The sequence below is a fragment of the Oryzias latipes genome, chromosome 3 (assembly GCF_053564925.1).
Source record: "Oryzias latipes strain Hd-rR chromosome 3, Olatipes_Hd-rR_3.1".
Taxonomy (NCBI): domain Eukaryota; kingdom Metazoa; phylum Chordata; class Actinopteri; order Beloniformes; family Adrianichthyidae; genus Oryzias; species Oryzias latipes.
In genome coordinates, this window is record NC_136239.1 from 14,380,441 (window position 1) to 14,393,860 (window position 13,420).

Consider the following 13,420-nt stretch of genomic DNA (forward strand, 5'->3'; position numbering starts at 1 on the left):
GCAAAAGTGCATTCCAATAAATGAGAATTTTGTGGAAATTGTGGCGATTCCATTAGGCAGATGTATTATCGTAAATCCAATTACGCAATTTCATAGTCAATGTTAACGTTTGAACATATTTCAGTGGATGCATTTCACTATTAAGTAGATAATAAACTCATTGGCCATTTTTCCCATTCTAATCTAATCAACATAAAATGTGATCAATAATTAGGTTTGCACTTTGCATAATTGCCATATGTCCTTTGTGGTTCACTACTTTTAGGGTTTACTGTATTCATTGTTTTTTTTATTTACTTAACTATATAAATTATTTTTATATTATTATCCAGTATTAATTGGATAATATTGATGAAAACCATTTGATTCTCATTTCAGTTTTGTGGCATTTGTAGCAGTAATAATGGTTAATTCTTTGATGTTTTGTCTATTTAAGCCTCTGCCATCAAACTAGCAGTAGCTATTTATCCATCACTTCTCTTGATTCTATTATTTATAGCTGCAACTTCTCCAACTTTTAACAAGTTAGCGATGCATAACTTCCAGAGGACATGAAATCAATTGTAAAGCAGAAAAGCTGCGTCTACAGAAGGAAGGCTGTTGCATCAGCGGCATCAGCAGCGGCAGCAGCTAGAAGCATTACTGACATGAGGATGTCGTGGGCTCTCTCCAGGAGCTTGCTGCTGACAGAGCTCAGAAACAGGCCCTCCTCCTCTGCAGTGGAGCTGTCGGGTCCCGAGCAGTTCTGTCGACCAGTGCGCCCTTTCCAGCCGGGGCCTTGAAAACTTTGAGACACCGGAGAAAAAAGGCGATGAAATGTCACATATTTTGAATTTAAGAAAACCAAAAACCCAACGACAAATACCACAGTACAATAGCTACAGTCATTTATAGTGTTAACCTCAGTGCTGTTGCCTACTTTCCTCTTTTATTGTTTTTTCGTCAAATGCACACCCGTGGAAGACAATCATTTCTGCACATTTTGAGAGTTGGCTTATCATTAAGGTTCAAGAATTTACGTTTTTGTTTTTTCTAGAGTCCAAGAAAAGCAGCAAATCATTGCTGAACATCCAGCAGTGCTGTATTTTTGAAGAGGCCGGGGCTTTTGAAGAGTCATGTCAATTTAAAGTACTACAGATTTTTTTTAAAGACTATTTCTTTTGGCCAAGCAGCCAAATTTGTAAGTTTTCCATAAGCGATACATTTTTAACTCCATTCAATGTCTGCAGTCTGGAACAGTTTCCACAGACCCACTCCGATGAAAATCTTGACTCTGGTGATTTTAACTTGTTCCTGTTGCATTGCTCGGATAAAGAAGGACATGTATTAAGAACATTAAGCGTAAAATTCCAATTTCTGTGTATTTCTTTATTCAAATAGTTGTGAATCAGGAGCAGACAAAAAAATGCAGTCTGTAAAGCCTTGTTGTTATGATGCAGAAGCTACAATCGTTGGGCCACATGCTCACTGCTACACTCCACAGTGGAGAGGGGAAGTGGGGCGGGCCTGTAAGCTAGCGGGAAAGAGTGTAGACATAGGGATGATGGGAAATGGGGGTAAGTTTATTCCACGTCAACTGTCCAGCCCACAAATCAGAGGTGTTTTTCTATTTAACTCCTGCCGCTCTGCAGAAACTTTGTCCTAAAAAACGACTGTTTTTTTTGGATTTAGGCTAAAAACGGGATCATTGTAATAAAAAGGCCACTGAGAAAATAGATCAAAATATGATCAAAGTGGGACTTTAACTTTAAAAAGAATTGAATTTTGTGCTTTTATGGAGTCTAACACATTGTTGAATATATTCTGTACAAAACGTACAAACTCTGGTTTCAAGACTCAAACTGATGTTGGTGAACAGTAAAACGATCCTGGCAGTTATAGAAACGTCCATCCTAGAGTGGAGGTCTTGACTGTCATGACAGGTGAAATACCCCTCCACTCCTTTTCAACTGCACTTTTCATTTGTGGGCTGCGAGTCAGTTTCTGCAAAAACAATCGACCCTTTTCACCAATTTTTATGCACATGCTCAGAGGCAGAGGGCCATAAACTGCTTACAAAATGGATGTTTTTCTTGACAGAAGTTCATATTTAAAGCAGAATGGAATACATTATTTATTTTTGAAAGCAGCAGGTTGCTGCAGATACATATGACTTGAATTTCTACTCCTGTGTTATAACTCCTAGGTGAAGATCCACAAACCTCCAGAGAGTCTAAATCAAAGTATTTCGATTTACGAGCATTTCTGAGTTTATTCTTCCCAGAACCAAATCAGAAAATGCATTTGGATGCAAGAACATCTGGAAAAAGACAAATCTTTTGTTCACATCTCATCTGCTGTTTGCAGATGAATCTCTCCCCAGACGATCAGCCATCTTGGTAAATAGCTGTAGTACAAAATGCCTTTTGTGGTAACTGTTTATGTCCGTAGAGTCCCATTAAACACTTCACTGTCTGCGGATCCACGCAGCTGACAAGCACCCAGACTGAACATTTATTTTTGCCTGCATAGCTCTGACTTTACATCATGAAGAAAGCAGCTGGACGGGGTCGAGTTCGGAGGGTAAAGAGGGAGACGGAAAGGCGGGCAGCGGAGGGCCATCAACACAGGATTAAACTGAATCTGAAAAGCAAAAGCTGTTGTTTTAGGAACCTCTCTACGCCTCAAAACCCACTACCTTGAAAATGTTTTTTTTGGTGTTTTTTTTTTTTTTTTTTTGCAGTATTTCTCTCATGTTAGAGGACATACAAAGGAAATTAAGCTTAAATAGCATTTCTGAGTGCATTTATTCCACCGTGGGAAATCAGGAGCAAACGAAAAAAATGCTGTCTGTAAAAGCTTGTAGTTGTGACGTAGAAAATAGAATCGGCGGGCCACAAACCCCCTGGTCAACTCTGGACGAGGGAAGGGGGGCAGGGTTCCTCAATACCAACGGTCCTGCTCACAACTCAGAAGAATTTCTAATAAACTGCTGCCACTCTGCAGAAACTATGACCAAGAAAATGACACGGGTTTTGATTTAGCCTAAAAACTGCATAATTATAATTAAAAGACCACTGGGAACATTTTAAAAAAGATCAAAAGATGATTGGAGTGGGTCTTTAGGAAAACCTAAGAACAAGACATTACAGTGTCTTTAGAAACCTTAGGAAATGCTGAAATGCACTGCACTAAAACCTGACTGAAAAAGATCTACATTTTCATTTTGCTGCTTAAAAATAATTAGCAGCTTAGAAGGATTTTACAGAAAAAATGGAAGCTTTGAGGTGTTTGGCAGTAGCACATTTTGGGTGATGAAGCATGTCTAGTTTAAATATCTGAACTTTGGCAAGCCTTAACTACGGCATGTGACGTGTTGAAGACATGATCAGCACCGTACTGAGAGAGTATCTGAATGATCTCATGAATCCAGACATGGAGGCGTGATTGCTGTTGCTTTTGTAGAGCTCTTCAAAGTGATTAAACATCATCTCTTAACATCCTTCTTATACCATGGTCCGGCTGAATACTTGATTCTGATTGGCTGCTGGGTGTGCATTAAAAAGTGATAACCGCACGGTGAAAAAGAAGTTCCTGTAACCTAGCTTAAATGTTTTGTATCACTGCGCCGGCTTCTTTAAAACGACCATTTGCCTCATCATTTGGACAAAAACAAGCGGTAAGAGGTGAACTTTCTCTCTGAACTGATGCTTTATTCAACCCAAAGGAAAGATCAGCATATATATATCGCTTTATATCGCCAAATCTTGACTGCAGAGGTGGCGCAGCGAGACGCAGACTATTTGTTACGTGGTGCGGTGCGAATAGTTCGCTTTTTGTGAGAAAAGTTATCCAAATTGGTAAAAAACAAGAATTAAGGACTAAAAACGGGTTACTATTTATTTCTATATTAAGTGACAATGGTATAAGCGGTTTAATGGCCTTCGAAGTGGGCAGCGGACGGTTCAGGCTTCCACGGCGTGCGTTAAAAAGTTATAATGCATACTTCGTCGGCCTTCAGTTTGCCAAATTCACATAAATCTTCAATTGCAAGCAGATTTTGGGTTCATTACATGAAGTCAGTGGACTTATTTTCTACGAAGGTTTGAACTTTATGAATTTGACCGAGAAAAGAGTGAAAATGTTCAGATCTGTCTGAGAAAAAGCGTGTGACCTGTGTAGTGAGAGGTTTTACGGCCTTAAAACATCTATCAGAATATTTAAAAAAACAAAGCTGACAACTATATAAATTTTGCCTATTGCGGGCTATTTTTTGGAATGTAACTCCCACATTAAGCGAGGAAACACTGTGGTTCATATTCATTTAAATCAGTCATTGGGATTTTACAGATGCTCATGTCAGCGTGGCTGGACCAATCAGGGATTTTCCTTTGTCCTGTCCAATTGCCGTTTTGGGAACACTCATTTTTAAAACACAGAAAAAGTTGAACTCAATGTTTGTATAACATTTATCTCTCTCTGTAGCTATGGAGTCATAAAAAGGAAACAAACCCGACCAACAGAACTCACCGAGGCGGATTCTCCATCGTGGAGTTGAAGCCCTGATTATCAGACTGACGCATCCAAGGACTTTTTCTGCTGGTACCTGATAACAAAGACTGCCGTCAGACAGGAGAACATCTCACACATTCACACACAAAAAAACCCCACAACACCAGACACTTAACCCTTGTGCTATCTTAGATGAACTCACCCTTCCATTGAAATGTTCTCCCTACCATGACAAAGGTGGATGAAGATGGAAAGATTTCATGTAATCCATGGACACCAGTGAAGATCACAAATCAGTGAAGAAAAAAGGTTCAGCGCACTGTCTAGTGGGTCTAGATGACCCAACTCCCAATGTTAAAGTGCCTAGGATAGCACAAGGGTTCAACACAAACATTCACAACACCTGTCCACTCCAGTGTTATTGCCGTGAAAGTTATGTGCCTCTTTATAAAAACAAAACCTAGGTGATCTGATGTTAAAGATCTGTGAGGTTAACAGGGACATGTGATCTTGTTAGTGCTCAATTGTGGACAATGTAAGTTATTAGGATTAGTTTGGCTCCAAATGAAGTTCAAATTTGGTTAAACTCTTGCTAAGGTGGGGTTTAATGAAGCTTGTTGTGTGACTTTGCTACTGTGAGAGAGCTGCGCTCCGATGCAGTGATGCAGAAAAGCATCTCCTTTGCAGCTAAATCGAGTGCAGACAGATCACAAGGCTACCACGTTAGCATACTCAGCTGGCAAACTGGGGCTCCAACTGTACCGTTTTCACTGTCATCATCACTTTGTGAGACATTTTCAGTCTCCTCTGGAGCTGCAAGGTGGCACAACACGTTTGAGTGAAATGACACATTTGTGGAGAAAGCAGATGTTTGTGTGAGCTCGACTGAGGGCCCCGCGGCGCGACTCAAGCCGCCTGTGAGCGTGTTAGTGACGTGTGGACATCTGTGTCCAGGCGGAGTCCAACACCCGGTCAGTTTCTCACCATCACCAGTTTGTGGGTTTTAGTGGAACAGGAAAACAGCCGTGAAATGCTAACTATACCCATCACCCAACTGCACATGACAGCACAGCCATGTGAGCTACCAATGACAGCACAAAAACAAAGGACAGTTGCTGCTGCAGACCAGAGCGCGCTGACAGAGCAGTACAGCCATGCTTTTCTCTGTGAGCATGGAGGAGGTAAGAGTGGCAGAAGCATAATAAAAAAATAAAAAAAACATGCAGAGTGTGGTTGAGGGAGAGAGAAGAAGTGGAGACCAACAAGCATCTAATGAAACCAGTCTAATCTAAAACCAGAAACAAAACTTGTTTTTTTTTTTTAAACCTATCTAACCGTTTTTATCATATGTGATTTAAACATTTCTGAGATCCCCGTGTTATTAGCTTGACCCAAACTTTCCTTAAGAACCCATTGTATAGAACTTGGTCCATGTTTTCTGCCCTGTAGTGGATCACCTCTCCACTAGGGACAATAGAAGGATTTTTCCTGCTCATTTTAAAATGGCTGCTTCCATGAAATCCCAAAAAAACACTTTTGGTGTGAAAAAGTTTTACTAATTTCCAAGACTTTATGGTGAAAATAACAAATTTATTGTTTTTGTTTTTTACTGATTTCTTGCCGCCTTAAAAAATATGCAAAATCTGTTGATACTTAATTCTTTGTAATACAGTCACACCATGTAAAAAATGTTTGGATCAAATTTGAGACAGTGGGTAAAATAAAGTGTTTTTTTTCCTGAACACTTGTGTTGACATTTTTGCATTCTAATTGTACTTTGTTGTGAGCAGAAACTCCCCAAACCTCATTTACATCTCATAAAAAAATGTATGTGGATTTCTCCAAAAACATTTTTAATTCCCCAAAAATTGAATTTTTGTCAACTCTTTGACACATTGGGTTAATGTGATGGTTGCTCATTTAGACAAAAGTTGATGATGCTGGTCAGTCTCCTCCCTGCAGTCCCCCCCACCAAAGTCCAACATGAAAGCATGAGGAGTAACTGTTGTAATGGCAGCCTTACTGTGCTTCTCCTCTTTGCATCTCTGCAGGATCTCTAAGCTTCTCTGATGCACAGGGTGCTGCAGAAAGCTAAAACTATCCAAACTTTTCAATGCTGCAGAGGGAGCAGAGTCATCATGCCCTTGGAGAAGCAACCAAACAGAAGGACACAAAGAAGAGAGAGAGAAATGGAGAGAAAAATGGCAGATTAGACACTGAAGAAAAAAGGAGGTCAGGAGATGCAGTCATCTACTGAGAAGATACCTGTGCACAGACTGGTGGAGAAAAGACATTCAAACAGCAGTAGAAACGTTACCACTGGAGCTCTGTGTTTGGGTTCATGCCCAGGAAAGTCTGAGCCGTCTTCAAGAGGTTTTCTTGCAAACAGATGCTTTTCTATACGTTACTTGTCTTCTTAAACCCGGTTTATACTTCATAGTGATTGCCCATCACATCATTCATATCGCGTCTCTACCATCATTGTGCAGCCTAGTTCATACATTGGCTGGCTTTCGCTTGCAACTGTCTTTGATAATTGCTACAAACTTCTTCGTGGCGTTTATACCATTTTCAGTGGTTTGGTATTTCCAACTTGGAAGATATCTTGCTCATACACCTATGTACACAATGAGGCGGAAGAGGAAGTGGTATGTCTATCTACTATATAGAAGCAGGCAATACAGAAGCTAATTCCATTCTCTAGTGCAAGATATACATATTTTACAAGATGACTAAGTGCCCTTCAGGTAGTTTTGCATGGCAGTCGACAGGTTAGATGATCTTCATTGAGTAGGACCACCTATTACCTGTCCTAGGACACACAACATGCCTGTTTCTCCCACGAAACTACTTATATTAATAGAGTTTTCTCCGCCATCTCATGTTCTAATCTCTTAAAATAAATAAGCATAAGTTAAATGGCACCATATGCACGTGATTGCGCAACAGGTGGGAAATTCCAATTGCGGATGATGTCATCACCTGGTGTCACATTTCACAGCAATTGGGGCGATTCCCTTTAGACAGCCTTGCGACCAATGCGACCAGAGTCTACAAATTGGTGTGAAGTATAAATCGGGCATGAGAAAATTTGAACGCAGATGTGTTTTTATAGAGTCCTTTCAGAAGACATGTCAGAGACTTCCTGGTGGGTGATCCCGACCTCTCAAGAGCTCAGAGAAACTCAAAAAGTAATCTAGACAGATTGAAGGACTTCTAAAGAAAAAGCTATTCTCACATATAGTCTACACATGTGTGGGAGAGGTAAAGAAAGTGCAGCGGATAGGTTTGAGTCATACTTCAACTATGCCATCAGAACCTCCGATGCTACCATCTACTGCACATAAAGAAGAGCTTATGAGACACTACCTGAAAAGAATGGATCTGGAGACAAAGAAAGGGAAGAGAAAGAAGCTGGGAGCTCCTCTTAGCGCACAGCGACTCAACAATCACCATGTATGAACGGCCAAAAACTCAAAGAAAGTGACTCATGAAAGTGTGGTGTGGCCTGGACAAAGCCCACGAAACTATTGCTGCCCAGTGAGTCGTCTTAGCTGTTCACAAAAGCGGGAAATAAATCAGGCTATTGGCAGAACAAAGCACTTCTTGTGCCCTGAAGATTCAGGATGGAAATGCTTTTAATTTAAGACAGATAATGAATTACAGAGTCAAGTCATTGTTCTTCTCTTTCTGGATTTATAAAGTTGCCAATACTTCACAATACTTTCGCAGAAGTATTATTTGTTTATTGTAGTGGATTTGCTGAAAGTAATTGAAACACCTTCAAAGATCAATACAATAGAACATAAATATATCCACACATAAACAATACTCAACTCTAATGCTGCGTTCACACCAATCCAGATTCACGCAGTGAATTTGTGTCCTGCGCCTCTCTTCTCTCCACAAAGCAAAGTTGCTGCTGGACGCAGCATCTCAAAGTGCAGAAGGAGAACAAACGGCAACAATCCGATTCTCCTCCATGTTGGTTTTGCTGATTACATCATCAACACGTCTCGGGCTAAAGCTGAGTTCCTGATTGGTTGACGTGAGGCCAATTCTTCACCATAATTTTTGCAGCGATGTCCGAAATGCGCTGCTGTGGCACCACGCTGTGCCTGAGGCTCAAATTGCCCCACAGGTCCTCAGATTGAATCTGTAAATTGACTTAACATTGAAACTGGCCGCCCCTGCTCCACAAATTTATTTCAGTGGGAACTAGGAAAGCCACAGTTCCCGATCAACAACAGAACTGTACGTTACACCATTAAACCGTAGTGTGAGGAAAGTGAATTGTTGCCTCCCGACTCCCTAACAGTATGTTTAGATTAAAAGTGTCAAACACGCTAAATTTAGGGTTTTATTAATGACTATTTTAGTACTTCACACCAGGCTTAGTATGAGCCAAATGAAAGGTTTTTCTTCTATGTTACTTGCTTATTAGTAAATTAAAAAGGATTTTTCCACATTTTTTCCAAATCATTTATCAAACAGAAACAAAACCGAACCACAAGGAAATCATTCCATCCGTGATGTGAATGCAGCTTAAAGCAAGTCTATTTACTGGCTTTTCATTCTGCAATAAACAGCGGGGTGTGCAAGGGTGCTTCTCACCGGTTATCCTGGGTTTGTGCCTCTTTCCAGCCTCTTTGAAAGCCACCAGAGCTCTGAAGTAAGCTCGGAGAACGGCCCAGCGGAAGGTGGCCGACGGGTCAATGCCGATCAGGCTGCAGATGAAGGCGTTCTTGCTGCTCTTCAGCAAAGCCACGATGTCCGGGCGCATGTGATCCGTGTTCTTTTCCCGGAAGTCCTGAGTGGAAATGTCAGAAAAGTTCACATCAAGCCTCTAAAAATGACAAACTCAAAGTTCCAGTGCTCGCCTACAGAGTCCCCCACACTGTGGCACTTTCTGTGACAATGAAACTGACCTTAACCCCGTACTTGACTTTGCCAGCATAGTGCTTGATGATGAAGGCAGGCTCCATGACGGCAGAGAACTCGATGTACCTGTTGCCCTCATGCTGCCGCCTGAACTTATCCAAGAGGGTCTGGTTGGTGGCCTGAGGGAAACTGGAGTCAAAAGGAGGAGAGTAAGCTTCGGATGTCATATCTGCTTTTAATACACAGAATCACAAACAGTTAGGAAGAAAATCAATGCAATGATGCAAAAATTCAAAGGCATGGGCTTTGTGTCACGAACACTGGAGAGTAAATCAGTTCAAAAGAGACATCAGTCCTTTCTGCTGCAGGGAAATCTATGGATAACAGGAAAAAATAATGAAGGAAAGACACCCGAAAGGTTTGCAGCTATGAAAATGTCACTGCTACAAGCTTCTGTCAACATTTAAAGCTGGGAAAAAAGGATTAAAAATAGACCAAGTAGCTCTCTAAATGTATTTAGTATTTATTCTATGTCGACTCAATAAATCTGGACAGAAAAATCAAAATCTGCAATTTAATTAAAGATTGCCGTGTCTTTCTTGACAACTGACGTGATTTGTAGAAAATGTCAACCCAATGTTTGACGCTCGCTTGTTTACAGATGCAGCATAGCCACAGTCATGACAGCTGTGGTCAGACTGGCTCCTCCTCTCCCTCTGTGCCTAATGGAAGATCTGCTCTTCGGCTTTGCACTTGAAACAATATTTCACTTACATCCTCCAAATCTCACAGGTAAACGTCAGGTGCTCCCATGAGATGCAACAAATAACTAGGTATGCACCAATTATTAAGCCACCAAAACATTTGGACTGAAAATGCCTAAAAAGAGGGTTTTGGGAGTTTTCGAAAGAAACGTAGTCCAACCAAAACACGTGGGAGGAAAAGGATGTAATGCAATCAAAACCCATGCTTGCAGCCTGGGAGTATTTCTCTGCCTTAGAATCATACAAAAAGGCCATCTGTAAGTCATGTAATGCTGAAATCACAAAAGATGGTGCCTGTGCGAAGAGTGTTTCAACTTCGGGGTTAATTTATCATTTAAAAGCAAAGCACCCTGAACTGCAGGATGATTATGAGAGGAGGAAAGTCTCCCAGTGTTCCCCCTCGCTCTGAGGAGGACACATTTGAAAAGGCAAAAAGTTTTCTAGTGACAGCAACAAGGCAAAGTGAATTAATTCAACAGGAATTACATCACCACTTTTCCTTACATACAGTACTCGTATCTCGTAAATGTACTTTAGTTATGGGTTTATCTGTTATGGCACATTTGTTGATGATGCATTTATTAAAAACCCATAGTTAAGCCGAGGGCTATGGTAATATTTATTTAATTACATTGTCAGGCTGTGGGCCTAAAGAATTATTAGAACTATTATTTTATTACTTATTTTGTATCTCTTTTTTACTGGATGCACTTTGTCGTCGCAGCACTACAGAGGAAACGTTTCCCTCTCATGAGCCACATCGAGTTTTTCCTGATATGCACAGATAGGATTTTTAATTTCTTTTTTTTATTTAAATGCTTATTTTATATATGTTTTGAGAGTTTGGCTTCAGGATTTCTGATAGTGGTTTACTTTTTTTTAAATTGTTATTACAGTAAAGCACACAACTGATCTAAAGAACAAAACAAAATGTTTGGAGTTCCAGTCATGTCTGACATTTTCTATAAATGTACAGTTTTTGGCCAAATGTTCTTTTTATTTTTGGTTCTCAGCCTAGGATTCTTTATTTTGGTGGATCCCTACAAATACCATAACTAAAATAAGGAGGAAAGATGTGATGGATGGATTCAGAACCAAATCCTGCAAACAGGAAGTCAAATGTAAATGTATCTCTGCGTTATGAAGCTAAAGAGGGAATTCAGGAGGCTCTGCAGTTTCATTTCCTTATCATTCCTTACAGTCGCTTCATTCCAGGGCAGACAACCGTTTTGATGCATGACCTCAGAGGCTGAGAACTGCACAGCTGGATCACTTCTGGCTTTTTTCTCTCATTTTTGTCATGCAGGATGAGCAATTTCAGAACAATGAGCCAGTTGAACTGGAAGCCAAGCGGAAGACTCACTTGCACTCTTCATCCAGCAGATGGAACAGCGCGGTGGGCTTTTTGCTGATCAGGTTGATGCATCCTGTGTTATCGATGTAGTCGATGTTTTTCCAGCTGATTCCCTCTGCCGCGTATTCCTCCTGCAGCAGCAAACAACAGCTTTGGGTCAAACTTTGGTTTAAACGTCAGTCTATGCTTTTCAGTGGATTGGTGAGTCCGGAAAAGAATCAAATCTGTCAGCAGTGGCAGAAAATCATCAACCAAAACACAAAAAATGATCTTCTTAGGAGAAGCAGACACATTTTTAGAATCAAAGCATCAGAGTTTCTGGAATGTGTTGTAGTTTTCTTTCTTTAATGAGAGACAGATTCAGAACATTTGTCCGTTTTCTTTGCTGTACATGCTGTTTTCCGGTTTTCCTGGGAAAGTGATCTGACTAATAAAGCCCTTAATCCAGCCGAGGTTTATTAAAGGTCACTGGAATCGCCTCTTTTCCCTCCATCTTCTGTTTGCCTCAAGTCAAACAGCTGAAAAATTAATAACAGAAAGTTAACTGACATCGGGTTTTCTATTTTAGCCTGCGATAAAAAAAAAACATGTTTAAACCAAGCTATGCGACTTTTGCTGGCGGCCATACTGGCTCAACAAATCCAATTAAGATTTCAAAGAAAAAAGTAAGAATTATTTCCATTAGTGTTTTTCATTTTAGGATTCAAAATTTGTACGGAGCATTAACCAACGTCTGTGTTTGTTGTGTTCCTGACAGTTGCATTTTGCAATAAAAGAGGAAATTAAAATTCTAGTCAGTAAAGCTCAAATATGTCTGAGCGGAATATTTGGAATGAATAAAACAGTAGATGTTTGACACATTCACAAAGACTAGACAGAAGTGGATTCATTTGGCTGGGATTTTTTGTGAGCAACCAACGTGAAAACAGCCCAGATCTTCCTCCTAAAACACCTCACTATACTTCTGTTTGGACTAAACAAGCAACAAATGAGGCAAAAAGACTAATTACTCTGAGTGTAAAGAGTTGGTTCTAATGACCGCTCGCTGCATGATCACACAAAAATAAACTGCCGCTCTGCATGACTCAGCAAACTCCGTGCGTTTTCTCACACAGGTGTGAACTTCATTAGCCAACTACAGGTTCCTAGGATTCAGTCTTTCAGCCAAAATCAATCAGGATAAAAGACCCACTCCAATGAAACTTGTGTTAACGTGTTCTTGTGGCATATTTCCCTTAGTGGAGGACATATGCAAACAAATTGAAGCTTAGAACTGCATGACTGACAAATCCTTTATGCAAAATGTTGCAAATCAGGAGCAGATTAAAAAAAAAAAGATTAAATTTGTGATGTAGAAAATACGCTGGGCAGGCAACAAGCTCCCTGCTCTGCTCCATTCTGATGCATCCACTGTCATACAAATAGATCCATTTAAGTATTTTATTTCCTCATCTGAGCTGAAATCTGAATCGAAACTGTACGGCTGAATAGCTACAGTATTACTCACCATTTTTGTTGCACCAGTAAAGTTAGGTCAGGTGATGTAAGCTATGTAAACAGGGAGCTCTCAGTTTTGGGTGTCGAAAGGGGCGGTGGGCTTGCTCCGGATTCTGGATCTTTTCCTGACATGTACCTTTGCTTCTCTTTTATTGTTAACTGTTCTTCTAAAGTTTGGTTGATAAGTGTTGATGTGTGAGCCATCAGATCTACATAACCGACATAATTGTGTTAACATTTTTAAATAATAAAAATGTAGGCAATTTTTTTTAAACTATAAAAACTGAGTGAATTGTAAACAGTTCCTCGATTCTTTATTTTTGATAAATACAAACAAAAGTTTAAAAAAAAGGAAACTGTCCGACTAAAGGAATGTCTGAAGCTAAAGTCTTAATGTTGCTGTGGCCTGAAAGCAGCTTCAGAATCGCAGAAA

At 40.2% G+C, this 13,420-nt stretch overlaps 1 protein-coding gene across 13 annotated transcripts in view; it reads right to left on the reverse strand.

Annotated features, from left to right (window-relative positions):
- myo9aa (myosin IXAa) overlaps nt 1-13,420 on the reverse strand; it is a 106,929-nt gene that overhangs the window by 26,386 nt on the left and 67,123 nt on the right. For 7 of the 13 annotated variants that reach the window (XM_020712158.3, XM_078944229.1, XM_020712165.3 and 4 more), the window contains 7 exons: nt 11,500-11,621; nt 9,420-9,561; nt 9,106-9,301; nt 6,515-6,634; nt 5,254-5,304; nt 4,510-4,585; nt 648-785 (listed from right to left, as the gene is read on the reverse strand). In XM_020712158.3, the coding sequence (XP_020567817.1) occupies nt 648-785; nt 4,510-4,585; nt 5,254-5,304; nt 6,515-6,634; nt 9,106-9,301; nt 9,420-9,561; nt 11,500-11,621 (845 nt within the window). The remainder of the gene's footprint in view (nt 1-647; nt 786-4,509; nt 4,586-5,253; nt 5,305-6,514; nt 6,635-9,105; nt 9,302-9,419; nt 9,562-11,499; nt 11,622-13,420) is intronic. The other 6 variants (XM_078944227.1, XM_078944225.1, XM_011487863.4 and 3 more) reach the window with 3 other exon arrangements.